The 26,727-nt window shown below is 34.7% G+C and overlaps 2 protein-coding genes across 12 annotated transcripts; one reads left to right on the top strand and one right to left on the bottom strand.

Annotated features, from left to right (window-relative positions):
- Window positions 1–15,395: 15,395 nt before the first annotated feature.
- On the bottom strand, window positions 15,396–26,711 carry LOC100650762 (E3 SUMO-protein ligase PIAS2). 10 transcript variants are annotated; one of them, XR_007224120.1, is made up of 13 exons: window positions 26,058–26,711; window positions 25,103–25,269; window positions 24,755–24,856; window positions 24,490–24,634; window positions 24,100–24,390; window positions 23,918–24,019; window positions 23,548–23,788; window positions 23,048–23,464; window positions 18,749–18,937; window positions 18,633–18,670; window positions 17,849–18,006; window positions 16,296–17,684; window positions 15,396–15,640 (listed from the first exon to the last, which is right to left on the bottom strand). XR_007224120.1 is itself a non-coding variant. In XM_048405929.1 (9 exons), the coding sequence occupies exons 1-9, from the start codon at window positions 26,079–26,081 to the stop codon at window positions 18,861–18,863; spliced, it is 1,566 nt and encodes a 521-aa protein (XP_048261886.1). In that variant the 5' UTR covers window positions 26,082–26,711; the 3' UTR covers window positions 18,100–18,860. The 10 variants fall into 10 exon arrangements, 5 of the variants coding, with proteins under 5 accessions (XP_048261886.1, XP_003395478.1, XP_012163746.1 ...); XR_007224121.1 differs by having other exon boundaries at window positions 18,633–18,937; XR_007224124.1 differs by lacking the exons at window positions 15,396–15,640; window positions 16,296–17,684; window positions 17,849–18,006 and adding an exon at window positions 18,100–18,500.
- Window positions 18,931–22,121, top strand: LOC100643282 (acetylcholine receptor subunit beta-like 2). Of its 2 annotated transcripts, none has more exons than XM_012308354.3 (12): window positions 18,931–19,146; window positions 19,316–19,473; window positions 19,581–19,625; window positions 19,713–19,822; window positions 19,908–20,088; window positions 20,228–20,384; window positions 20,475–20,602; window positions 20,671–20,846; window positions 20,943–21,095; window positions 21,158–21,282; window positions 21,533–21,645; window positions 21,834–22,121. In XM_012308354.3, the coding sequence occupies exons 1-12, from the start codon at window positions 19,095–19,097 to the stop codon at window positions 22,041–22,043; spliced, it is 1,608 nt and encodes a 535-aa protein (XP_012163744.1). In that variant the 5' UTR covers window positions 18,931–19,094; the 3' UTR covers window positions 22,044–22,121. The 2 variants fall into 2 exon arrangements, with proteins under 2 accessions (XP_012163744.1, XP_012163745.1); XM_012308355.3 differs by having other exon boundaries at window positions 18,932–19,146; window positions 21,170–21,282.
- Window positions 26,712–26,727: the final 16 nt, after the last annotated feature.

The raw sequence follows: 26,727 nt of genomic DNA, 5'->3' as shown, positions 1-26,727 counted from the left end.
TCGTACGTGAAGATTACAGAAGGAAAACACGATAAACACATTCTTGCAAAACGAATATTAGTTGAGTATGAATTTATAATACGTCTCGAAAACCTATTTAACTTTGATTAACTTTCACTTTCTTCGGTAGCCGTTTTGTAATAAATATACTTTGCAATGTAACTTTTCATTTTCTTATTTGATAAAGTAATTTTTAAATATTAGACTTTTTAAATATTAGATTTTAAATTTAAATATTAGATATAATTGCAATAGAAAAACCCTCTAAAATATTCGTATGGACAGTACAGAATTCAGCGCTATTATGTTTTTCCGTAATTAAATATTCCAACGCAGCTCTTTCCAGAACAATATTTTCCACCCAAGTTGTAACTCGTTAAATAGCCGTAAAACAAGTGTACCTTTTCGTTTGCACATTGTTTTGTTGATTGATACAGTATTGCATCCGCCGTTGTTTTAACAGAGAAACTTTCCATAACGCGACGAGAACAAAACCAGGAAAATGTAAGATTCCATTTCCATCGTAATAAGCGTTGCTTCGGGTAGTCCGATCTTTAGACGTATTTGCATTTTAAATTCGAGAAAAACAGGATACAATAAGATGTCCGTAATTATGTAGGAAAATAACAGTTGGATAGTAATGATGCACGTTGATGCTTTTGGCAAACGATGGAAAAACGAACAGTAGCATGGAAAAATACACAAAACTATTAAGATACTGTCCCCAGAGACTCGAAATCCTTCTGTTTATACTACAACTCGTCACTATATAATCTTATTCAAAAGCCAAATGATAGAATTGAAATAATTACGCCTGAAGGAATGAAATAAATAATATAGAAGAAGGATTCGGTGAGTTACCTTTTTTCGCTTTTCATAGGAGAGTAGTTTTAAAATTCAGTACGTCGTCAATTATAGTTCGGTCAAAATAGATATTTCAAAGAACAGAAATTCCAATGGAGCTAAATTTTGATAGAGATCTTGGATATACCTGTAGAAATAAAGTGCCAAAAATCCCTATTGATTCCATGCGGGCTGAAAAAGTTATTCAAGGTCAAAGTCAAAATTTTCTTGAATTTTTTGAATTTTTCTTGAAAACGGTAAGATTTATCGAAAATATAGCCCAGACAAAAATTGTAGATCATAAAATTATCTACAAAAATGTTTCCCATACTTTTTTTCCTAAGAATCACCATTCCTAAGATATCGTCATTCTAAAAGTTGAAGGAGTTACATTCTACATGATATGCACATATTTCCACACCACCTATGAGGTAGTGTAGAGCATAGAATGCTCGATACAAGTGTTAATGAGCAGAAGCCGATGTTGGAGGAAGACAAGATAGTGGTACTTGTTTCTTGTTCCGTGTATCTTTTACAAAAGTTAAATATCTATACTTGTCTATACAATCAATTTTCTTTGGAGCTCCATAAACAACAAGGAGAAAGCGAATTCCTTTTGTGATTATCGTTTGAGGAGAAGAGTCAATTTCTTCAAATATTTTAGCGCAATCAATTAAATCCTTTTTTTCAAATAATTTTAATACTGATGTTTTACCCCTTCTGAACATTGTCTTGGTAATTGTCGACGAAACAGATAAATGTTAATTTTCCCGGCTTTTCTGTAATAATAATTCTACTACCATACTTTACTTTCAATTGTATTTTTATAATTCTGTTATCTAAAGCTACATTTTTACTAATATTCTTTAATTCATCCAATGTAAACTGGCAATCATCACTACATTCTATAAACTTATAAATTTCCTCCATCGCAGAGTTTGCTGCCTCATCTTGAGGACGGCCTACTCCTACCGCCATTATTGGGTCTCAGGAAAGATTTGTAACAATTGTCATGATACTTAGCCTCAACAGCAACTAAATCATACTCAAAATTAATGCGTGCAGTAACAGCTTTTCGTACGTCATCAGAACGATCTTGAGCTACTGTCAAAACGGATTCTTTGAATGAAAATGTAGCAACGTTATAAATTTTTTGTCGACGATGCAGCGATTTTTTTTCAGCCTCTTCATCTGCTTCATCGCCACAAAATAAACAATATTTTTTAAAACAAAAGTCGGATTCGCTTACTCGTGCTTTAGTACGAGGTGGACTTACTTTTGATGTACTAGCTTGTCCATCCTCATGTTGTCTTTTGATAGCAACAATTGAACTTTTCCGGATGTATGATTTTCGGCAATCCATGTGAACTGTTACAGACTTTTCACTTCTCAGATAATCAACAAACTCATCGTCTCTTTCGATACTTGCATCGATCAAAGTTTTCATTCCACGACTAACTGTAACAGTTTCGCCTTCCGTCAAAAGTTTATTGCAAATAAAGCACAATTGTGACATTTTTTTTAAATATTAATGGGTACAAATTGTAATAGTAGACGCTGGCAATAAATACATGTATTCACTCGAAAGAAACGTTCAACACTCAAAGTATTTCATTTAAGTCACTTCAGAAAAGCAGGTATATGAGCGTCGCCACGTGGACAACAGAACTTCAACTTTTAGAATGGCGATATCTTAGGAATGGTGATTCTTAGAAAAAAAAGTATGGGAAACATTTTTGTAGATAATTTTATGATCTACAATTTTTGTCTGAGCTATATTTTCGATAAAACTTATCGTTTTCGAGAAAAATTTAAAAAGTCCGAAAACTATGACTCTGGCCTTGAATAACTTTTTTAGCCCGCATGGAATCAATAGGGATTTTTGGCACTTTATTTCTGGAGGTGTACCCAAGGTCTCTACCAAAATTTAGCTCCGTTGGAATTATTGTTCTTTGATCACTATTTTTATGTCTATTTTGACCGGACTATTAATCCCAGTGATAAAGCGACGTATCCTTATAAAATTGCATAAACGCAATTACAAGACTTAAATAAAATTAACTTATCGCTTTATCAACCTACAAAATATATACCAGGATAATGAATAAGGATCAGGAAGTGTAATTATGTTACAAATATTTCAATTACTTCGAACACGATTCACTTTTTAGGAGATAGAATTAATAAAAAATATTAAGTAAATCGTTGGGATCCTCTTTCATAATTATGATAACAGAGCTTAAAATTCTATTAATTGAAAATCAGACAACCGTTAACGCAACGTGGATCCTTAGAACGCTAAAATAAAGAACATCAACAAAAATGTATTTATCATATCTTTCTTGTATAATTTTTAAATATCAAAAAGTCAACGTTTTCACAATGTTTGTACGTACTAAACGGATCAAGGTAAGATATCAGACGAAAGCAGAAATCGTGTCTCGAGTACGGCGACATTTTTCCTTGGTTCAACATCGCGCTACAGCTTGCAGAAAGACAGACTTGAGGTCGAGGAATCCCACTGCCCCCCGGGACCGGCTATAAAATCTTGTTGCTACTTGGAAATGGGCACTGGCCAGGAACTGAGCAAATGGTTATTACACCGTGAAACAGGGAACGGTGAGGACTTATCATACCGAGGGGAACCGCAGAATAAGTCGAGCCAAGACACCCGGGGATTCCGCGCGAAGAAATAAGCTTTCTCGGTTACATCCGCTTTTCCTTTTTAATTACGATCCTGATCCGTTTAAAAGATATCGCTGGAATATATCTCGCGCCTGACATCGTATCCCCGGCAAAAAGAAGGAATAGAAACGAATCGTGTTCGAATGTAAAGGACTCGCTTAAATATAGCCTTTCGAGTGTATGCCAGGATGTTCACGATGGAGGTTTAATCACTGCCATTAGATTAATATCGGGAGAGGAAACAAACTTGGATTGTAATTAAAAGATATGAGGCCGCGCGTGATCGTGGACATTTGCATCGACCTTTTTGAGTCGATCGAACTTCGTTTCGATTATATTCGTTTCTTTGCAGAGTGTTTTTTTTTTTTTTTTTTTTTTTTGAATACTCCGCACTGAGGCTATGGAGTTTAGAGCAAATGTCATCTAGTTTGCGTGTAGAGTACTAACATGTTCTCTGGATCGTTTCGTTTGAATGGTTAAGAAATCATCTTCTAAAATTACCAGATTGGAAATTAATAAATAATTAATAAAAAATATTAATTCCTCCACATCTACATTAGAGTATATATTTCCTAAATTAATGATTTTACATATAAATATCTCTTTCATAATCGTAATATGCCTCAATCGATACATCAAAAAAGTATATAATACTATCAGAAAAGATCAATTTGTCTTGATATATGCTCTACGTATCCATCTACAAAGAAGTTAATCACGTCAAATCATATCCCTCTCGAAACCGTTCAACCTTCATCCGAAACATCTGCCGGTATCATTGACAGTTTCAAAGATATGGATTTAAATTAAACATTCTGTACGCGTATCACGTGTCAAGGACTGGGAAAAAAATTTGAACATGCAGATCAAAGATAAATCGACGAGATGTCATTTTTCTTTTTGGAAGGAAAAAGTCACATACGGGGCAATAATATCCCGTATCGAGCAAGGACACGGTACTGTCAGAAATGAAAAGTCTCCGATGTTTCGTCTTATCCGAGGAAAGCGTTCAGAGAAATCGGCTCATCGGTATCTGGATGGCCGCGTTTTGTCTCTTTGGATGCAGGTATAACAGGACGCGTGACTGGTATTTTATACTTATCGCGAACCCTGGAGAAATCGGTATCATTTATTCGATTGACGTGTGTGATCGATCATCCATCTCGTTCTTTTTTTGTTCTCATATTATTCTTCGTTCATAATGGTGAAATCCCAGTAAAAATATGCAAGTCAAATATATATTATAATATTTGAAGTTATACATTGTATTAATCAAGTGTTATCATGCTCTAACGAGAGACGACTAAATTTTACTAATGTATTTACAATAGTCTCCCGTTTCATTTCCGTATTAATAAAATTTCAAAATATTTTATATAATACACGTAATATATCGTTGTATGTTTCTATGATGTCTTTAAGATATGTGACATCTGTGTGCGCAAGATCTATCACTAACGCTAATATGACATCTACGCGCGAACCTTGCGGATGACGTAGTATTCGTAGAGAGCAGAGACAAAACGAACCCGTGCAGATAAGACTAGAACAAATCGTTATTTTCTTATAAGTTAGATCTTGTTTTTTTATTTGAACCACCTTAATTAATAAAATTCAGCATAAAACAGATGCTACAATATTCATAAAATATTACTACAACTGTTTAAATACTTTCATGGACCACTGTATTATTAAATCATGCTATAAACAGATAAATCATTGTTCTACAATAATATACAAGTCAATCTTTCCTCCCCCACAAGGAATGTGACGATATACTTAGAGAAATACGAGCAAAAATAAACGAAATCGAACGACTCCAATCATGTACATCTGATGAGCGAACAGCACGTCAGAAGATGTTAGATTTTTGGTTCCTTTCCAATTTTCTCCAGCATCAAGCATGAAGCAAGTCGCGAGGCGGGTCGCTTAAAACGGTCGTGCACTTTTGCTCGAGAAATGATTGGGATTGTGAGCCGACACTTGGTTAGAAAGAGTTTGAAAATGGGAACGCACGCTTGACCGCGTCAAATCAAACGTGCTTTGATCATCCGAACGCATTTTGCCTCGGATTCGAATTCGGCTTAAGCTTAAGCGATTGTTTCTAACCAAAGAAAAGGTCGCGAACGGTCCGGCTCCGATTTCGATAAAACTTTTTTTAGGCTTGAAAAGCAGACAAAAGCCGGTAGACACGTATTCCTCTTTTTCTTAATTGCAGTAATTCAAGTTTAAGAAATAAAATCATCCTCCAAAGATCATATCCTTAAAAGATAACTCAGAAACGGTTGCAAATAGAAAAAATATTTTTTAACAGAAATTCAATGCTTTCTAACACGTTGGAGGAAAATTCTCGAGTTGGCCCAAATTAACGAGTAATGCAATGTTCGTTTGGAAAAATACAACGATTGTGCTTATTGTAGACAAACGGACAACCATATGTAGACATTTGATTTCAAACGGAGTCATTAATAAGTACCTGGACTACGGATGTTTATGCATTCATGGATAATTTAAAAGTGCAACAGTTTAGAGAATGCACATACCATGCATAAATATATAAAATATTCAAGACAAAGTGCTCAATTTAGTAAGTGATAGAAGCGAAAGAAATTTCTATTTAAGTCCTATTGTTTTAATTGTGTTAAATATGAATATAAAATATGAATATTTAAGTATAGAAATATGAATTTGTATAAACATGCGAATATAAAATATGAATATTTAAGTATAGAAATATGAATTTGTATAAACATGCGTAATTTATTAATTATTAAGTATTCCCACATCTTAAACTCAATTAATGAAGTATTTAAAGGGTTAACGAACGTTCCACTACCCGGAATAGTTGGAAAATAAGGGTTCTAGGAACGCGTGTGTGTTTCAGACTGGCTAAGTGGCGGCGGCGAGTATACGTATGTGCGGCTGAGTGTTTTTAAGGGTAATCGCTGCATAGAGAGAGCTCCGTATTAGATAGAACAGCGAGTTAAGCGAGTATATGCATATCTAGAGAGAGTTTTGGAGTAAACGCTCTGCTAGAGTTTTTAATGGGCGAGCTTGAAGAAGGTGAAACTGTTATGTTTGCATTCGGTTCATTATCGCGACGTTATGTTTAATCTTCTGGGGAAAAAATATTATGAGAATAATAAGGCTTCTACGTTGCAGCAGTATCTCTATTTAGCAGTTGTATATACAATCAATTATACATCCCATTACGAAAGAGTCATTTAAGTATTAAGCCACTTATGGAAAAAAAGATTAACTTTTTACTGAAAAATCAGTACGAGAATGGTTTTTATCAGAACCCTTGAGGATTATTACCCTGTTTGAAGCGTTATACTGTAAACTATTTACATACGTACTTAGTATTATAAAAATCTTATCCATTATGTACACAAAAAAAATTAAATATGTAAAACGTCTATCATTTAATAGAAAGAAAGAGTAAAAAAAAGAGATCTTTTTAATAAATAAACGAATCTAGGCGTTATCATAGATAGATTTTAAAATAGACACCATCCTCGAAGAATAACAGTTATTGGAAGATTCAATCCAGCGATTTTTCCCCGAAAACGTTACGTTTTTCACAAGATAAATATAAAAAAGAAAAACCGTATGCAGGAGCTTAGGTAATTTCACGTAGAATAACTACGTAAAACTTCAGCCAAATTGGTTCAGCAGTTTTTGCGATATTTCTGCTACCTTTTCCGAATACGCAGTACCGAGAAAAGGCTGAATTTACAACTCCATAACATCGTTGTTTCAAGGAACGTTTACGTAAAATTTTGTAGAGATATTCTAGTAGGAATATCGTACCACCAGATAAAAGCGTATTTTCTGAAAAATCAGCGCTTTTTCCACCTCTTCGAACATTTCGATCTTTACGTTGTTATATATCAGAAACAACCCTCATTCTTTCCCTCTGTATAGACCATCACCAGAAAAGAACATGATAAATATATTTTTATTAATTTTCTGATTTCAGTGTCACTTCATCGTTAAAGAGGAGAATTTTAATACGATATAATTAAAAGTGAAAACAACCTGCTTGCTCTAAAGGTGCAAGGGTAATAACTGATAAGTGGATGTAGTTTTACAAACACAAGATAGGATATACAATTACTAAGACGAGCAATATTTTAATGTTGCAATGAGAGATGTTTTTTAAATTTTGAAAAGGGTGAAAAAACGCATGTTTAACATGAGAAGCAAATAGGAGCGAAATTTTGGTAATACGTTACTCATTGACAACGTACTGAATTTTAAAACTATTTTACTGTAAGAAGTAGAGAATATAACCTATACTATAGGGTACAGTCTTCAAATAAACGTGTTTATATTGTATATAAATTCTAATAATATGTACATCTCGATTTTCAAACGTTTCATTCGTAGCATGGTTTTGCTCGAACAATTCAACAATGTTAATACCAAACGATATAAAAGAACCGCTTTATCTGTACGTCAAACTTTATACTCGGTTACACGTTTCACGTGTGCCAGCGCGACACGTCAGAGCCGCAACTTTCAAGATTTTTATCGTGTTTGGAGCTCAGACAGCAATGTACAACGATATAAATACGCCAGAACAAAATCCAATATACGCAGACGGAAAAAGCGTAAACTCGTCGCCGAGAACGGACCCGGTATCCAAGCCGAACGTGTGCCCAACGTGTGTTTCGGCGTGTCACGTTGGAAAACGCGTGCACACACGCGCGTTAGAACACGGCGAGACCATATTCGTGCCACAAGAATCAAAAACACCTGCGTGCGAATTACGAGGTGACTGGTATCACGATATCAACTCGGAAATACGAGCGTGCCCGTAAATCCCCTCCCTCGCGTTTAATATGTAAACGACCCCATCAATCAGAAAAATCGAGGCACGCTCTAGCTTATGTTCGATAATATATCAGATCAACGAGAATCACTTTTACTGGATATGATAATTTATATCCCTTAGAAATTTTTCCAAAGATCGTATTACAATCCGCGCCGCAGCCGTTCGATCGTCCGGAAATATTGAAAATATTGACGCTTAATTATCGGCAGCCCGTAAATCAACAAAGAATTATAGAGGTAGGGGTTAACGATAACGCTAATAGGTGAAAAACGCCCTCGTTCGAGTAATTTTTATTAATTGGCTGTCGTACATCATTTACCAATGCTCGATACGGCCGTATCATTAAAAGAGATCGTGATTTGTGATTAATGGTGGTTTTGCCAGTTTGAATGTACATCGTCGCTCGTAAATGCTGAAATACTTATAGGAAACGAAGTGAATCTGGCAGTTATTAGGAAATTGGTGTCAGCTTTAAAAATTACTATCATCTTATTTGAAACCTTGAATACACATACAGTAAGCGTACATGTTTTTAAATCTAATTCGTCTGGATATTTTTCATTGGAGTTCCATTTAATTCGATATCTGTCTAATTATTTGTGAAATTTTCTTCATTAATCTGAAGCAATTATCGCATTTTATACGACATGTAGATGTCCTCATATTTAAACTATATTTTCACATACGACGCACACCTGATGTACATAAGCGATAATTCTAAACTTTATCCAATATTTATCGATGTTATTAAACGAAAAAAAAGAAGAAAAACTCGATAATAACTACGAAATTGCGTCCACGAGAGATAATCTTAAAACGTCAACGAGTGCTCGAAAATTCTGAGAAAAGCTCGGTGTCCCGTTTTCCCTTCGGAGGACAGTGATGTTCCTTCGCCGATTTCTCGGTAAATATTACATTCAGCGTAACGTTCTTAAGCGTCGTTTTGCATAGAACGTGCCGGCTTTAAAGAGAGCGAACGGACCCGCCACACCGATGCATCCTTCTTCACCGGATCACGGTTTGTGCATTCGGAAGGATATCCCTGAAAACTCGAAAAATCTCAGAGCAACCGACGACGTCGGCGGCGCGTCATCGACACAAGGAATCCTTGAATTTCATTATTCAGATGAGCATCGTTCCGTGACTGATCGATCGCGGGCCAAAGTGAGTGCAGAATTACATGAATAATCTATGTCGCCCTGAGTGCCGGATCCTCCTCTTTCGGGCTTTCAGACCATATCGCCTTTGAGCCAATTCATCCACTTCCGGTAGAGCGCGGCACTTCCTTACCTTTCTCGCCACTCTTTCTCGCGCTTTCCCTTTGGCACACGATGGCACGTGTACGCAGTGACAACACACGTATGTATATGCGTACGTATACATACGATGAACAGCAAAGATGATTCTTGATGCCAAAAATTCCGCCCGGGCCATCACGTCCGCTCAACTGCACAAGTTTTCTCGTGATCGTTTGCGTTCGCTCCATATTCCAAGCCGGTCATGATCGTCGAGCAAAAATTTGCCTGCGTGCACGCTCACGATCTTCGAAGATTTCGGAAACCCTTTCTGATTGTACACGCTTCAAAGATTCTGCTTACGTAATCTTTTATCAAGTCGACGCACGCCTTGAGCAACCCCAAAGAACGCGATTTCTCAAGGCTCTCGGGATTGAAGATGGGTTTGCCAAATATTTGTGAATTATTGATGGGATGATGCTAGTGTTGTGCAATGTGGTATGAAACTAATGAAGTCTCGTGTAAATATACTTTCTAGAATAAATTTTGTTAACTCTGTTGTTCTCTCCGGGTCTATGTGCACCGAAGTGGATATTACATTTTGATAGATTTTTTGATGTTTGGTTTTAATATTCATTATAATTTCACTACTTTCTATATGTATTTTATGCTTTTCATGAATACTAAAGGTTTCTGAAAATAGAATATCCGAAGAAGAGCGGAGAACGTGAAGAGCCAGGGATAATTGTAAAAGACTAACAGTTACAATTTCCCGATATCTGATTAACAAATTCACTGCTGATCGAAATTTACCCATAATAATGTATATTAAGTAGTAATTCTCGCACAAAATATATTCCGGTATTTTACATTTTTTCACGTGTACACGCATTACATGAATTATTATGAGAAAAACTTTTCTTCCGATTCAGCAATATTTAATTTGCCATTTACTTCCAAAATACTAAAAGTTCGAAACAAATACATACAATGAACTTATTAGTAAAGAAGAATTGGGACCAAACAAAATAAAGCGTTAACCTTATCGAGTGATTAACGAATACTTCTACGCCACATGTACAAAAATTATTAGATTAAATATGCGTTCCTACTCGATTATTATAAATTTATTACTCAAACGAGTATTTATTTTATTTATTTTTTATTTATATTATTGTTTTCAAGTGATAAAAGGTATAATGAACAATTTAGCAAACTGGAAAATTTTGTAAATTTATAAAAAGCGTTATTATCGCTATTAAACACGCACGAGGAATATTATTCGGCTGACGCGATGCTTAGCGTAATTAGGGCGATAAACATGGATGGTTTATGGGCAAGCGTCAATGAGTTACACGAAGGTTGCGATCGTAGTTGCATAAATTGATTTGAAATTCATTGTCTGCAGTAAAACAACGATCGGCGTCCGCATTAAGCTCCATGCAAATGAACGTGGAACAGAATCACAGGACAATGTTCTACATTATCGTTTACATCGTTAATACCCGTTGCGCCCTGTTCGAACCGTTTCAGACATTCGATGCTCTGATTTATTTTTAAAGAACGCCGCCGTTCAAACGGAGTCGCATTGATCAAACTTATCTAAAAGCAAATATTTATTAATCCTAGCCTAATTTTTTAAATGCCACATTAAATTTCTGCAATCTTTAATCGCTTTATTTAATTAACTGATCTAAGGAAATAAATTGAATAAAATTGACACGAGGACTCATATTTAAAGTCATTTAGAGTCTAACTCAAGATTGTTCGAAGATCATTTCAATAACATTTAAGACCATTGGAAAATCGTTCGAAGTAATTGAGAACACTAAAAATTTGAAAATTGTCAGCTCATCCAAAACCATCTAATATTCAAAAGTCATTTCCTTGATTTGTCATTTCCTCAAAAACAATACTACATCATCTAAAGTCCATGTACCAAATACATTTTCAATTGTATAAAACATAAATTCAGCACCATGATCAATTTCGATATCACATTTCCCATCCGCGAAACAAATTTCAACAACCGACATTTCAAATAAACCAAAAGTCAAATTGTTCGGTACGACAGAGCAAAAAGGTTGCTTCTTCGAAAATATGCACACGCGTTCTAACAAACGAGTCCGCGGTCGCAGTTTAACATGCACACAGAGTTCTCAAACTCTGCCACCAATATTTTTTATTCCTTATTTTTCCATAAATTCATTTAGCCGATGTATGCCCTTACGTCGCGCAATTTGTACTGGTTTACAGGCGCGGTAACAATAAAACTTCGGTTAAAAACAATTATTTATCTGAGTCCCGCTGTTCCGCGCAATGAGGGAAAATGAGTCGAAGTTATAAATAGTAGAGCCCCGCGGGGTAGCCGACCGTATTTCTGGCTATACTATGGGAAGGATAAAAGGGGAAGATCTATGGAGGACAGAGGAGTCCACGGATACGGAAAGAAAAATAAATCTATTTTTTCAGTTTCGCTCTTTTGTCTCGCTCGACCGTTGCACCGCGCGGGCTCGAAGAATTACAGCGCGGCTCTTAAGTTACCGGATGTGATTAGAGGGAAAACCCGCAGAAATGCGATACCCGGTTTTCAGACGCCCTCTGATATACTCGACGGAAAACTGCAACAAGCTGCGTGATACATTTAAAACCGTTTGTATCCCGTCTAAATGTATGTGTATCCACTGGTCGCCGTTAAAACTCTCTCTCGTTGAAAATTTCGCTGTTATAATTACGTTTTTAATTCAGTCGCATTTGCAGACGTTCACTCGCCGGTGAAAATTACGAGAAATAAAAGGTAACGGTTCACTTTATCTTCTAATAAACAGTACCATAGCGCAATCATATATTTCTCTTTTCTTTATCATTTGGTCACCTGAGAATGAAGACTTGAAACAGAAATATTAGTTATCTATCTTTGTTGCAAATATATAATAATAAAATATATCTATATCATTTTCGACGAATAAGAAGCTTACATGACATGTCGAGGAACGTATGTCCAAAGAAGTAGCCGTTTAGCGATTAAAAATATCGTTCACCAACGAAGAAACGAGCGCTGTCTCAACGACGGGTATTAATCCCAGCAAAAAATAAATTGATCGGAAGCTGCTCGACGTGAGACGATGTTACAGCTTGCGACGATCGCTTCCAATTTCCAAACGCGTCCCCCGGGGACACGATATCTTCCGCGAGCTACCCCTTTCCTCGTGGTAACCAACAATTGCGACTGCGCGCTACCTTCCATCTATTCGTCATGGTTTCCCATAAGGCAGAGAAAAGAGTAGAGGTAAAAATGAAAAAGAGAATGAAAAAAATTGTTCGCATTCGTAGATGTGCAATGCGCAAGTATAATAGCACCGTTCGTCGCACTGTTGCGATAAAAATAGTTGGACATGGTTAACAGGAATCGAAAATTATGGTCTACCCTGTTCGAGGCCGGTGGACGACCAGTGTACCTAACGTTGGCAATATCGCCGTCTGGCGAACCGCACATTACAACTCGCCGATCCGGTACGATGTTAACCATCCTGTATATACGTGTGTCTCCACCCACATCGCGTGCTCCCATCCCCCATACATGCCCTCCCTCCTGGTTTGTCCACACCATACACTTTCGACTAAAGTAGTAATGAACGCGTTCTGCAGTTTGCACTCGGCGCAACCCCGCCATTATTACATTGCTCCAGCTAAATAAATTATTCCGACGTGCTACCTCCGTAGCTTTCGTCCTATCGCCATATGCGAGAATGCTCACGCTACCTCGTCCGCATATCACCTCGAAAATTCCCCACGCATTCTTACTCCCTGCCTCTTCCTCGACCGGTCCACCCTTGTCAACTCTGTCGTGCTAACAGTCACGGCAATTACAATGTACCGAGGCATGTTTTCCATGCATACGAGTCAAACATTCGATCGATGAGTGCTGTAGAAATATAAATTGGTTGTCTTCTTTTATAATAGTACATTAGAATAGTAAATCACCGTATAAGAGATCAGAAGAGCTGAACACTGTACCATAATCTTAAATTTTGTTTTTGAAAATGCGATACTCGTCTCTTGCTTGTCTATATATAGAGAAACTAATAGTTACAAAAGATTAGAGAAGTAAAATTTTACCTTTCGCGTTTAAATTGGTATAATCTTCTAACGAGTTCGCATAACGTGATTTCCTATAACATCGAGTGTAGCCACGTAACCTCGTGTTGCCCGCTATATTTCCTAATTACTGAAATCATCTCTTTTATATCGCAATTACAGATTAAATTCTAAGAAAATACGATAGTATACCGTGTATAGAATCGTACACACACAAAAAGTGACACATGTACCTTACGTTGTCCACTGCATTTTCTAAACATTACTTTTCGTATATGTCAAGTCCAAATTAAATTCTAAGGAAATAGAAATTATTAACAAAAAATTCAACTAATTAACTTAATAATTCAATTAATCGTCGCGAATCTACGGAAAGACGGATTGCTCTGGAGGCAAGTGACCAAGACGCTAATTTTCAGGGAAGGCGACAGGAAAACAGGTGCGGATATCGTACGTCCGCAGTTAAATGCAGCAACCGTAAGACAATAATCGCGAGGATAATTATATTAATAACGGATGGAGGTTAAACGCGACTGGCTGGCATGTGCTGGCGTGCATACGATAGTAAATACATCCAGCGTGCGTACGTGCGGAATACATATGCACGAAGCTATGTCGTGCTCGGTACGTAACTCACCAGGATATTGGATACTCTGTTATCATAGTAAACCTCCATCCCTTACTGAAGCCGGTGACGACGTAATTATCTCTAGTAATTAAAGTACACACCTACTTTGCTCGATATTGGCTCTTTAGAGCCTGCCGCGGACGAAGTGTACGGAATTATGGAAATCATAAGCAAACAACGACGTTTAGATAACGTTGCATAAGAACGATACTGACCGTCCAGCGATCCTAACGGACCCCGCGTCTCTCAGTTCTCCGTCGAGATTGCGCAACTTTCACGGAAAACATTGGTGAAGAGTAGATTATAAAGATGCAGATCGTCATGAATATTCCAGTTTTCTATTGATATACACAAAGTATTTCTTCTCAATTCTTTCGAGGTTAAGCGCAGAGCAATTCGTCGCAAATTGAACATCCTAGAAATGTAGCTCAGTTGAAGAGACAGTAGCAGTTTCAAACGGCGAATTACGTAAATGGATATATTTAAGAAAGTATGTGCAAGCGAACAAGTTAAATATATCGAAGTTTGAAGATACTTGATACAATTGGAATATCGAGAATAAAGATCGAAGAATAGTAATTACAAATGGAAATGATATTCTATGTTCTTAAGTAACCTAGCTTTATAAAACTAAATGTATTTTTACATCTATTTCTTCGTTTTCCCCATATCGTATTTAACTTTCAACTCCCAGGTGTCTATATTTTAAAATTTTAATATATTAATGTAAACGTCCGTTTATAAATATCAAAACATCTGTTGGTCTTGTACTCGGTTATTCACATTGATAAAGAAATAATTAATTAGTTCAAACTTTATACTTTTCCATGATAACGATTCAAAATACATGAATATCTTGTTTTACTATAAGTGTTCTAATATTGTACTTATGAATAGAGGTGTGTATATATGTTAATATCCATCAATTCGTATCCATTTCATAAAGCAAGTATTTCGATCAACATAAATGGAATGCGTTCGTAAGATTTTTTACTTTTGGATGGCTCTGCTATTCTCATAGATTGCGATCGATGTGGGACAGCCAATAGGGAAGGCAGTTACTCACGTTATACGATGAAAGCATTTGGCACCTGAAGCCTTGCATTTGCAGATTTGTCTGCGTCTCCCCTAGACGTTCGCCATTCTCCTTTCTGGAAAATTGTAATGCACCGTCTTCTTGCCGACCACCAGCTTTTAAGGGATTTATCGAGCTCCACATTAAATGGCACTGATCTTAGTAAATCCAGATGGAATTCCCGTGTTTCCGCCACTTGGCGTGGCTTCCAGGATTTGGCGGTAACCGTCGTATCCCTACGCCAAAAATCGATTTATTCGCATTAATCGTCGGCTTGCGGAGTGCACGACATATTTCCATATTAGGATTAAGTGCCCCGTCCCGGAACGACGGACAAAAACGCGATGAGAAATGTCCTCGATAACGATGAGCTATCGGTTGTAATACCAATGTCGCGATGCTTTCTCGTTTTACGCGAAACGTAGTTTAACAAATAAAACTCTGTTTCAACCCTGTAAACGTTATAATCTGTGCAACAACCAAGAACGTAATATCGACAATTTCATGTTTGTTCGACAAACATGAAAGATTTTAATTTTCAATAGGTGCCGCCAGTTTTATCTTCATCGTCTAAACTTCTAAACGACTCATACTTCGTGAAGTGAGATCTCAATCAGCCGTTTTTTAAAATTAATCTTCTAATCTGTGTGTCTGTGACAAACATGAATTAGGAAAATATATTAACAATGTTTGATATATAATTGGGTAGATGTTTGTGTGTGAAGAGGACGTAGGTCGTGAGGATTAATGACGAGACGTTTGTTGTCGTAACCGTCGAATGTATTTAAGACAAATAAGTTAAAGTATAAACGTAGACATTAGTCGTTAATACGAAGTATAAATCGCAATATAAAATCGCGGAATAAATACTCGCAAATGCTTATCACGTACTTGATAGACGCTCGCTAGATATTCAAAGTCATTCCGGATGACGCTAAATACTTGCTATGAATTCTTTACGTACTCGGTAAGAACTATTGCTCGCGATCGCGTCGGTTTATTTATACTAGTCGGAGGGGGGGGGGGGATCAGAGAATTCGAATTTGTCTTCCTACGACGGTTACTGGTAGCGGTGACATTGTTTTTACATTACTTGTAATCTAGCGATCTTGATACTTCGAGGCAAAACAACTACATGATTTTCTTTGTCCTATGACTCGTGTGCCGCTACAATTGTATCCGGTTATCTCAATAAATATGAAAGTTTGCACATTAGTTATCACGCAGATTTATGTAAAGCTAGCATATTACCAACCTTAAACGCTATGTCCAAAGTTCGCATTCAGTTCGGTCAGTTCGCCACTCAAAGTGGCTTTATGAGAACAAAGGATTAGGACTGTGTGCATAGCTATTACGGTTACAAGTCCCACAGCTAATGAAAACAGGATTGTAATTAGTCCAGCAACAATTATACATTTTACGTAAAATAACCTTCTCCACTCGCCTATAGTTTCTCGACTATGAATTTCTAAATAATTTTATATTTAAGGAAAACAATACAGCCAACAATTACTACCTTGCTTTATTAGGAAAGATCGCAATATAACTCGAGACCATAATTCTATTTTACAATTAATTATAATGTACAAATCATCTATAGAATGTAAACTAACTAATGGAAAGGAACAGAGAAAACAAACAACTGCCAATTTTTCTCATAGAACACTGGCGATAAAAATCAAGATTTTCTGAAAATGATGTCGTTACTCAAAGATTTTATTCTCTGGCGTGATACAAGATGACCGAATAAAAAACCGTGCTAGAATGACCAGCAGGTTCGGTGGACTGGCGCATCTCGCGCTTACGTTTCTTCCAGTAGAATAGAAGAGTGGGTGGAGAATAGACACAGTGGAGGTAGTAAGTGGGCTAGTAAGTCTCACGATAACAGTTATAAATGACCCTCTCGAAGCACGGCGCCGTACCACCCAACCCTCAGCTATGCGCCAGACACTGGCTGCTCCGTAATCTAACACATGCCCGGACAATATAGTCGTAAAAGGTACTAAACAAACATACGCTAAGTGGCCTGGTCGCCGCGTGTGCGCAACTATACCACGGCTGTTTACGTATCCTTGATCGATAATCGTATATACGTGGGATATTGTGCGGTCGCAAGTCGATCCTTCCTAGGAGGGCTGTTACACTACGGATGCTACTTTTGTGAAGAACATACATCTCCGTTTCAAGCGTAATTTTCGCTGCAACATGTCGGAGTACTTTACACTTCCGCAGTTACTCCTTTGACATAATTACGATGTTTTCTAGACACGCGACCATTGTCTGAAACATGAACGTGGTTTTCTACTGTGATCGATGCTCTAGGAAAGGCTAGAGGATTTTTCTACTTTACGAGATGCTAAATTGACAGAGTTGAGGATTCAATTCAATTCTATGAGCATTGTTATAGATTTTTATAATAAAACCTTAATCCACAATGGACCTACTCTTTTACGAGTGCTGCTTGGAGTGATGTCGATACTCTACCCTTTCTTGCCTATCGATTGTTACGCTCCGCTTTTAATTAACCTCTTACGAGCGTATAGCGTTAAGTAGGTTGTCTTTGAGTGTTCAATTCCTTTCCTGGCAGTTCCTATTGATCATACTTGAAGAATAATACACAAACTGTTAAGTATATATAAATAATATTCTCTTTCTTTATAAATTTGCAAAAATAAGAAATGTTAGATGATAAATATATATTATAAATTATATATTATAACAAAATGTTCAAACATTTACAATTAATTTAATTATATAAAACAGCTTACAAGTAAATCAATGAAAATTACTTCCTACAAACTTGCATTTGGTAAACATTGCGTCTGATAAAAGATTGTACGTATTGAGAAAAATGCACGTCAAAGTGACTACGAAACATAAAAAATCATAATACAGTACACATCATTTTACCATAGAAGAAAGGATGTATCGAATATATTGAATTATTAGGTACCATGAAAAATATCTCTATCGTAATTATACTAATAAAAAATTTGTATAAAATACAATTTCATAATGATGTTCTGTGAATAGTATTCCAAAAGAATTGCAAAGGTGCATCTGGCTTCTACTGCATTATAGTACAGAGTGCGCTACCTGACGAACAAGATTCATACAATGTCGGTAATTCATTTTTAAGAAATCTGAATTAAAACGTTCAAACAAATAATATTTGCTACCTAATTAAAATACAAAAGTAAAAAACAACTAACAATTCATCTTAGTTACCTTTATGAACGCATTGAAACGAATACAGCTTAAATCCACTGAAACAAAAAAAACGAAGACAAATCTTAAGACGAAAAATGCTTGTACGTGATTTGGTACAGACTGAAGGCGCCAACCTATGGACGATTTGAAAAAGATGTGCGCGCATCGTTAATGCGCATGCGCTGAGATGTGAATTTGTAACAGACGAAATACATTGAAGTGCAAACTGGAGCAAGTGTCATGGCGCTAACTTCGGATATCGATTTTGGTCCAGTGGGATGCAGAACGCTCATTTTCTACTGATAAGGTTTTCCATTTGTCACCTGGAAGAAAAATATTTAATATGATATCGATTCTTTTTACATTTAATTAGGTTAACTTAAAAATTATTGTATATGTGTGCATAGGTGAAAGTGTTTTTACTGGGAGTGGTCACTGCCATCTCAATCTTACACAAATTTGTAAATAGTTACATTTAAAATGCGAATATTGACGTTTAGTATTCTTTTTAATGTCCTTCATATTATATTCGGTAAGTGTCTCACCTTTTTACATTGTAAGTGGTTGAGAATCATTTAAGTTTCTTAAGAAATATATCGTAATGTATGTTTCATGTTGTCGTGTGATTTGGATGCGATGAACTCGATTGTTCTTACATAAAAAGTAGAAATTATGACTAAAAAGATTTATGTTTCTTCTAGGTGCTATTGGGTTAAAAATTTACGAGGCAAACCCTGACACAAAAAGACTTTATGATGACTTGTTGTCGAATTATAATAGACTTATACGTCCTGTGAAGAACAACACCGAAACCTTAACAGTAAAGCTTGGTTTAAAGCTCTCGCAGCTAATTGAGATGGTATAAAGTCATATTTTGCGATTTTGGTTTTTTATTTTGGATTTTTTTTTTTTTTTTTTTTTTTTTATATTGAATAAAGGTATTGTTAATGTTTTTTTAATTTACAGAATTTAAAAAATCAGGTGATGACTACCAACGTCTGGGTGGAACAGGTAAGAGCTCCTGAAGAAATATACCATTACAAATATAATATATCATTATAAACATATTTTATTCACTGCCGATATTATGCATTTTAGAAATGGATCGACTATAAACTACGATGGGATCCAGAAGAATACGGTGGCGTAGAAATGCTATACGTGCCTTCCGAAAATATTTGGCTACCAGATATTGTCCTATACAATAAGTAAGTTTTAATGTATGTTACAACTTATTAGCAAGTATTGAATTTCATAATCATAAAAAAACATCAATTAAATATAATTTCATAGTGCCGATGGCAATTACGAAGTAACGCTTATGACAAAGGCTACATTAAAGTATACCGGTGAAGTGTCTTGGAAACCGCCTGCGATTTACAAATCATCTTGTGAGATTAACGTCGAATATTTCCCATTTGACGAACAATCGTGTATTATGAAATTCGGCTCATGGACGTACAATGGCGCTCAGGTTATAATTAAAAAATGTCGTTAATCATAAACAATTTTTTTAATACAAATCAAATAGAAATAAATTAATTTGAAGATACAAATAATTGACGTTAATGTTATTTACCAAAAATATACTTTGTAAAAACTTTTACTGGCAGGTGGATCTGAAACATATGAAACAGGAAAGTGGTAGCAATTTGGTTGCAATAGGAATAGATTTAAGCGACTTCTATTTATCAGTTGAATGGGACATTTTAGAAGTACCGGCATCCAGAAACGAAGAATATTATCCATGTTGCACAGAACCCTATTCTGGTGAGTAAATAAATATATTTGACATCAATATTAACATACAATTTATACAACGATACGAAATGTAAGTGCATTTTGACATAATTCATACAGATATTACATTTAATATTACGATGCGAAGAAAGACGTTATTCTACACAGTCAACTTAATAATTCCTTGCGTGGGTATTACGTTCCTTACGGTACTTGTCTTTTATCTACCAAGTGATTCAGGTGAAAAAGTAAGCATTACAGAGAATAATAAATAAACGAAAAGGTATTTATACTGCAAAAAATTGAATTTTTACAGGTATCGTTGTGTTCTTCCATTCTCCTCTCGTTGACGGTGTTCTTTTTACTATTAGCCGAAATTATTCCACCAACGTCACTAGCTATACCACTTTTAGGAAAATATTTGCTATTTACCATGATTTTAGTCACTTTGTCGATATGGATTACCGTATGCGTTTTAAACGTTCATTTTCGGTAAACTAAATTCCATCGTAATAATTCCAGATTAAACACTAATTATAGTATCCTATTTATAAATTACCTAAAGTTACGTATAAATTTCTTATATAGGTCTCCATCTACGCACAACATGTCACCCTGGGTTAGACAAGTATTTTTAAATTGGATGCCGCGTCTTTTAATGATGCGTCGAACGCCGTATTCAACTCCAGAATATGATGATACGTACATGGATAGTGGATATACTAATGAAATAGATTTTAGGTAATTATACTACTGTTTATCGAATCCTGAAATAGAAAACTTTTCAGGAGTATACATTACAGTTTTCCTAATAGTGTTAGTGATTACCCACTGGAATTAAAAGGAAGTCCAGATGGGTTCGAAAGTGTTACCTCGCAGTATAAAAATATACGAGAAGACGATGCCCGGCATATACCGCATGCATCAGGTAAATATTTAAATTACTCTACAATATGTAATATAATTGATACAAAATTTTATTAATCAAATGTATTGTGACAGTGCATTATTATGACACATATAAAGAATTACATGACAGTGATTGAAATAAATAAACGTGTATTGGAATTAACAGTAACCCTATAATTCATGGATGTATATGGCGCGGCACGTTATATTACAATTAATGTCATGTAATAGTTTCTGAAATGTATACTAACAATGAGATACTGTTGCAGTCACTGATAGTGAAAATACGATGCCACGACACTTATCCCCCGATGTCATATCAGCTTTAAAGGGTGTGCGTTTTATTGCTCAACATATAAAAAATGCAGATAAGGATAATGAAGTAAGTTGATCAATAATTCAATAATTCAACAATTCATTGTTTGAATATTCATGTTTTACTTTTGATACTTTTCTTGACAATTTAAGGCTTCAATTCTAAAAATTCTTTTTTAAAAATAGTATATATATATAACTTCTCGAAATAATATATGATACATTTTTCCCTCATATATTTTTTAATATTTCCAGGTTATAGAAGATTGGAAATTCGTAGCTATGGTTTTAGATAGACTTTTTCTTTGGGTTTTTACATTGGCATGTACTGGTGGAACACTTGGCATAATATTTCAAGCACCAAGTTTATATGATACAAGAGAACCTGTGGACCAACAACTTTCTGGAATATCGTTTCGCAATTATATGTATCCAAATGTAAATGCGGCTACGCAAGACGAATAAACTTTGAGATTCGTGGAACATATGACTCACGTATAAAAACCATAATACAAAAGTATTAAATTATTAACATTCTATTTATATGAATTTTACCTATTTTATTCCTTATAACTTTAGATCGAATTTCACAAACAGAAAGTCTATAGCAAATATAGTCTAAGCAATTTTATTAACCCTGATCAACTAAGAAACTCAATAAAGAAACAATTTCAAGAGGACTCAAATTTAATTACATTAATAACGCTAGTAATATAATTAACATATTTATATTAATATAAATATTTACACCTTTTATTTTCCTCTTTCATTTACATGTCAAGGTTAATAAGAGGCTTATACTACAAAATAAAAATAGCTTTATTATTTTGGATGAAATTCCACAATGATGATCACCAATTAAAATAATATGCGATCACTCCCCCCCCCCTCTCTCTCTCTCTCTCTCCCTCCCTATTTATATATATATTGATTATACAGAGGAATGCTAAGTTGTTATAGTTAAAAAGAAATATTATTTTGCTCCTTTCTTTTTCAGTTTTAAGTACCAAAAGTAAAAATGTCATGAATTCACTTATACTTAACTTTATGTAGTAACTTTTTTTTTAAATGATCACAGAACTAACAAAATTTTAGTTTTTGTCCTGTACAAAATTTGGCAATTTAATAGTAGCAATAGATGTAAAATATTCTATTCTAAATCAATTATCATCAATTCTGGTGATTCACTTGTACTGCTAATGGAGCTAGTTTGTGACTTCTTTGGCGAAGAAGTACCACTAGTTATCTTTTTTGTACTTTGTGTTGGTGTGGTACGTTCATCATCATCATCACTGTCTGATATTAAATCAATAATAACAGCTCGTTTCTTTTCCTTTGGAGGTGTAAGATTGCTTTCATCTAAACAGTGATATGATTACCCATTTATATGTAAACACTCATAAACATAAAAACATTTATTTTTAAATATGTCATATCTTTACACATATTAGAATGAAATAAAATCTCACCGAGGTCGACTGTATCCACATCGATTTTACGATCTTGCGAATTTGTAATAACTTTTGTTTCACTCTTCTCCTTATCCTTTTCTTTCTTTAGAACCAAATTTTCCCACGACCCATCTTGCAATAATTGAATTTCATTTACATCTGGTAATAGTTTCTTAGAGTTCAACACTTCTTGAAAGTAGCCATCGATAACGAGATTATCATATAACGCTGGCTTATCACAAACTGGGCAATTCCATGTTGGTTTTCTTTCATTCATTTGAAGGAATAGGGATGCATCAAAACATTGTAAATGTGAACATGTTGATGCACGACATGGTGTACACATTCGCATCTTGCCTAACGGACAAGCTAACGATACTCTAAGCGATGTTGTCGCTATTTCACTATCCGCATCTTCGTTAAGTTTCTCCTTAACTAAAAAGATTATTTCAAAAACATTATTTCAATAGTATTCATTTTCAACAATACCAAATAGTTCTAACTACATAACTACTTACTTAAACCTCTTGTATAATCCGAATGTCGAACTCCCCTACTTTTTAACCTTGATAATAATTCAGCACTTGAAAGCTTTCGAACTAAATATATCGCAATTGCGTATCGTCTGCCGTAGTCTGCCGACCATGTTACGTGAATTTGATTCGCTACAGTAGGAGATAATTTAACTAGAGGACTAATATTGACAGGCCGTGGCGGCCTCTTTGGTTCTACCCCCGGCTTATTAGTAGGTATTGGATTCTGAAATAAAAAAATAAAACATTTCATTTGTGAAACATTTCATTTTACTATACTATTAATTTAGGATAAAGAAATAATATTTTCATGTGTATATGTATATGTAAATTCTTTATATTTCTGTCTACTAACAGGTAAAGGACACAGTTTTCCATTAACTTTTACTGCAATGCTTGGTGGAAAACAGTCCTCCTGTTCACACGATGTTTCTTGCAAACAAAACCGCATCTGTATCTAAAATAGCCATAACATAGATTATAGACTCAAAAATACAAACATAACATTAAGAAACAAACTCTCCCTGTAAAATGTACCTGTACTGTGTAATCCATTTTACTTCCTGCACGACAATCTCGTGAACTTGCTACATCTGTTGACTGCTGTGGTGTTAGATGAAACATAAATGTATTCTCTTGAAGTCTCATAGATCCTTGAGGCATTAAACTAGATGGCTTCAGCAATTCAGCCAATAAATCAAAAAATGGTAGCTTTCTAAGTCTAACATCTGGATGAACAGGATATTGATTTCTAGGTTGTATTTGCAATGGTGATGGTAAAACTTTTGGTGCATATGGATATGGATTATAGGCTGCACTTGTTGTTTGCTGAAATATTAATATGTCATATGAATATTAAAAAACCACTACAAAATTAATATAGAGGTTTTATACAATTTTATATAAAAATTACATTACATAACTTACTTGCGGTGTTACGTTGGCATATGCTGTTGACTGATAGACTGGATTTGTTCTAGGTGCTTGAGGTAGAGATGCTTGATGTGCAGGTGGTAAATCCTTTCCACTAGAAACTGAAGACTGTGACTGTTGCTGTTGACTGATAGCTTGTCTTTACATTAATTACAAGTAAAAAACAACATTGTTAAATATATCTTATATAATTAATTATATAAGTTCTTCATAAATTTATTTTCTTTTTGTTGCCTATCTCTTTGTTCTATATATTTACCTTGTTGTGTAATAATTTCTGGAATGCATGTTTTGATCTATTTGTGGTTCCCCAGAACTACCTGTTTGACCATACATTTGATGTGCAGCTAATTGATCAGCTCTAAACAAAATTTACAGACAAAAAATAAGTCTGAGACTTTATCTCAATAATCCACTGACATTTATAATACTTAAAGTATAACAATATGCCATAGTAGATATAAAATGAAAATCATTTTCGACACTTTACTAAAATAAACAAACAAATGAAATATTTAAAAATTTCATAAATGGTGATAGAGGTAGTTAATGATTTAGTACAATCTGCAAGAACAATTGTATTGTCATTAATAAATCTTATACTCACTGTATGGATTTATATAATTCACGTATTTTGAGCTGAATTGGATGGGATCTCAAACGTAACAATTCTAGTGCACGTGCTTGTAATTCGTTCTTTCTACCTGATTTATTTCTACCAGCAAAACCAAGAAGCATCTGAAGTTCAGACACTCGAAAACTCAATATCATATTCTGCAATCATAAAATTATAGCATGCATACATTTTATATAGTACACTTATTCTAAACTGTTATTTTGATAAAAGAAAAATATATTTTATAAATAACAATGTATTAATAAAAAACAAATTAACATTTAAATTTATTATCAATTCTATTTATTTCAATTCAATTACATAAAAAACATTTTATCTATTATATTGGCTTGTATAAACATAATTGCAGAAATACGGAATAGAATTTGAAATACCAGGCATAAAGATCATACTTCAAGTTTTCTATTCTACAGACAATCACACCACACACATAGAGTATTTTCATCCATATCCATATTGAATGAAAAAAATACAATAATGAAACAGAATTTTTTTTTGCAATCATAGATAATATCATTCGTCCAACAATATTTACAAATAAAATACATATGATTAATAACAAAGAAACAGTGAGAACGATTTTAATTTAAAAAAAAATATTTAGGTTACCTGTGATTATGAAGATATTGACGTTTTTTATAAGCTTTATTCGGTAAAGGCAACATAATTATAAGCACAATATATCGCAAAAAAATTCTATTGATTAATCTCAATATTTCACCGAAGAAAAAAATAATTATAACAATAATGAAGAAAAACACGCTTAACAAGTACTAAGCGTCTAGTAATATAATTCACTGACGCAAATAAATCGCTGATAACCCGGATATAACCACGACAAATTCACAATGCAGACCTGCCGACTTTTCTCTAAAATTTCACACATAATCTAACTGCACTGCACCACTTTTAATACTTCACTCACCTCTAATTCTTTGGTCTCCGCCATCTTCTTAGACGATTTTTTTTGCGAAGCCGTCTTGTCTATATTATTTCCAACTTTCAATACAAAAATTCTCCTACCCCTTACTTATTCGAGTTGTTTGTATCGCAACTCGCTTCTATATTTTTCTTGCTTTTTAAGTGCGAGTATCGAATAATACTATTTTATGGCGCGAAATTGATTTTTACATTTCAATTTCGAGATCGTTTTAAAAAATCTAACTTTTCTAAGAAAGCTCAATTCCCATAAAAATTTTTAGTTCAGCCGCGTGCGATGAAGTAATTATCGATATTTGACACTTCGTTCGTTCGAAATGCGAAAAAGGGTTTTCCAAGATGGCTGCTAACAATTTATTTGGAGTTCAACTTCAATTTGTATAATTCAATAAATGTACATTATAATAATTTTTTTGTTAATTAATGTTGGAAAAAGAGCTATAAAGGAGGTACTAAAGTTTCAAGAAAATCATAAATTCAAGTTGTCTTCATCTTCTTAAACTTTTAGTGAGTTTACACGCGGAGGAAAATCTTTGAATATATTTGCTGGTTATGTTTCATCTATTAGATTGCAAACGTCCAACCAAACCTTTAGCATTCCTCTATAACTGACGTGCAATGTAAAATGTTTTAAAAATATATAAAAATTTCAAATG

This window comes from Bombus terrestris, chromosome 5 (assembly GCF_910591885.1).
Source record: "Bombus terrestris chromosome 5, iyBomTerr1.2, whole genome shotgun sequence".
In the NCBI taxonomy this organism is placed as follows: domain Eukaryota; kingdom Metazoa; phylum Arthropoda; class Insecta; order Hymenoptera; family Apidae; genus Bombus; species Bombus terrestris.
This window is presented reverse-complemented; position numbering and strand designations above follow the sequence as displayed.

Excerpts from the sequence above, each read along its gene's own strand:
- LOC100650762 (XM_003395430.4), bottom strand. The coding sequence starts at position 26,081 with ATGGCGGAGACCAAAGAATTAGAG. Across the intron at positions 24,020-24,099 it reads AAATGGATTACACAGTACAG|ATACAGATGCGGTTTTGTTT; the intron begins GTACATTTTACA and ends TGGCTATTTTAG. Across the intron at positions 22,938-23,047 it reads TGTGGATACAGTCGACCTCG|ATGAAAGCAATCTTACACCT; the intron begins GTGAGATTTTAT and ends ATCACTGTTTAG.
- LOC100643282 (XM_012308354.3), top strand. The coding sequence starts at position 19,095 with ATGCGAATATTGACGTTTAGTATTCTTTTTAATGTCCTTCATATTATA. Across the intron at positions 19,147-19,315 it reads TGTCCTTCATATTATATTCG|GTGCTATTGGGTTAAAAATT; the intron begins GTAAGTGTCTCA and ends TGTTTCTTCTAG. Across the intron at positions 20,089-20,227 it reads GGACGTACAATGGCGCTCAG|GTGGATCTGAAACATATGAA; the intron begins GTTATAATTAAA and ends TTTTACTGGCAG.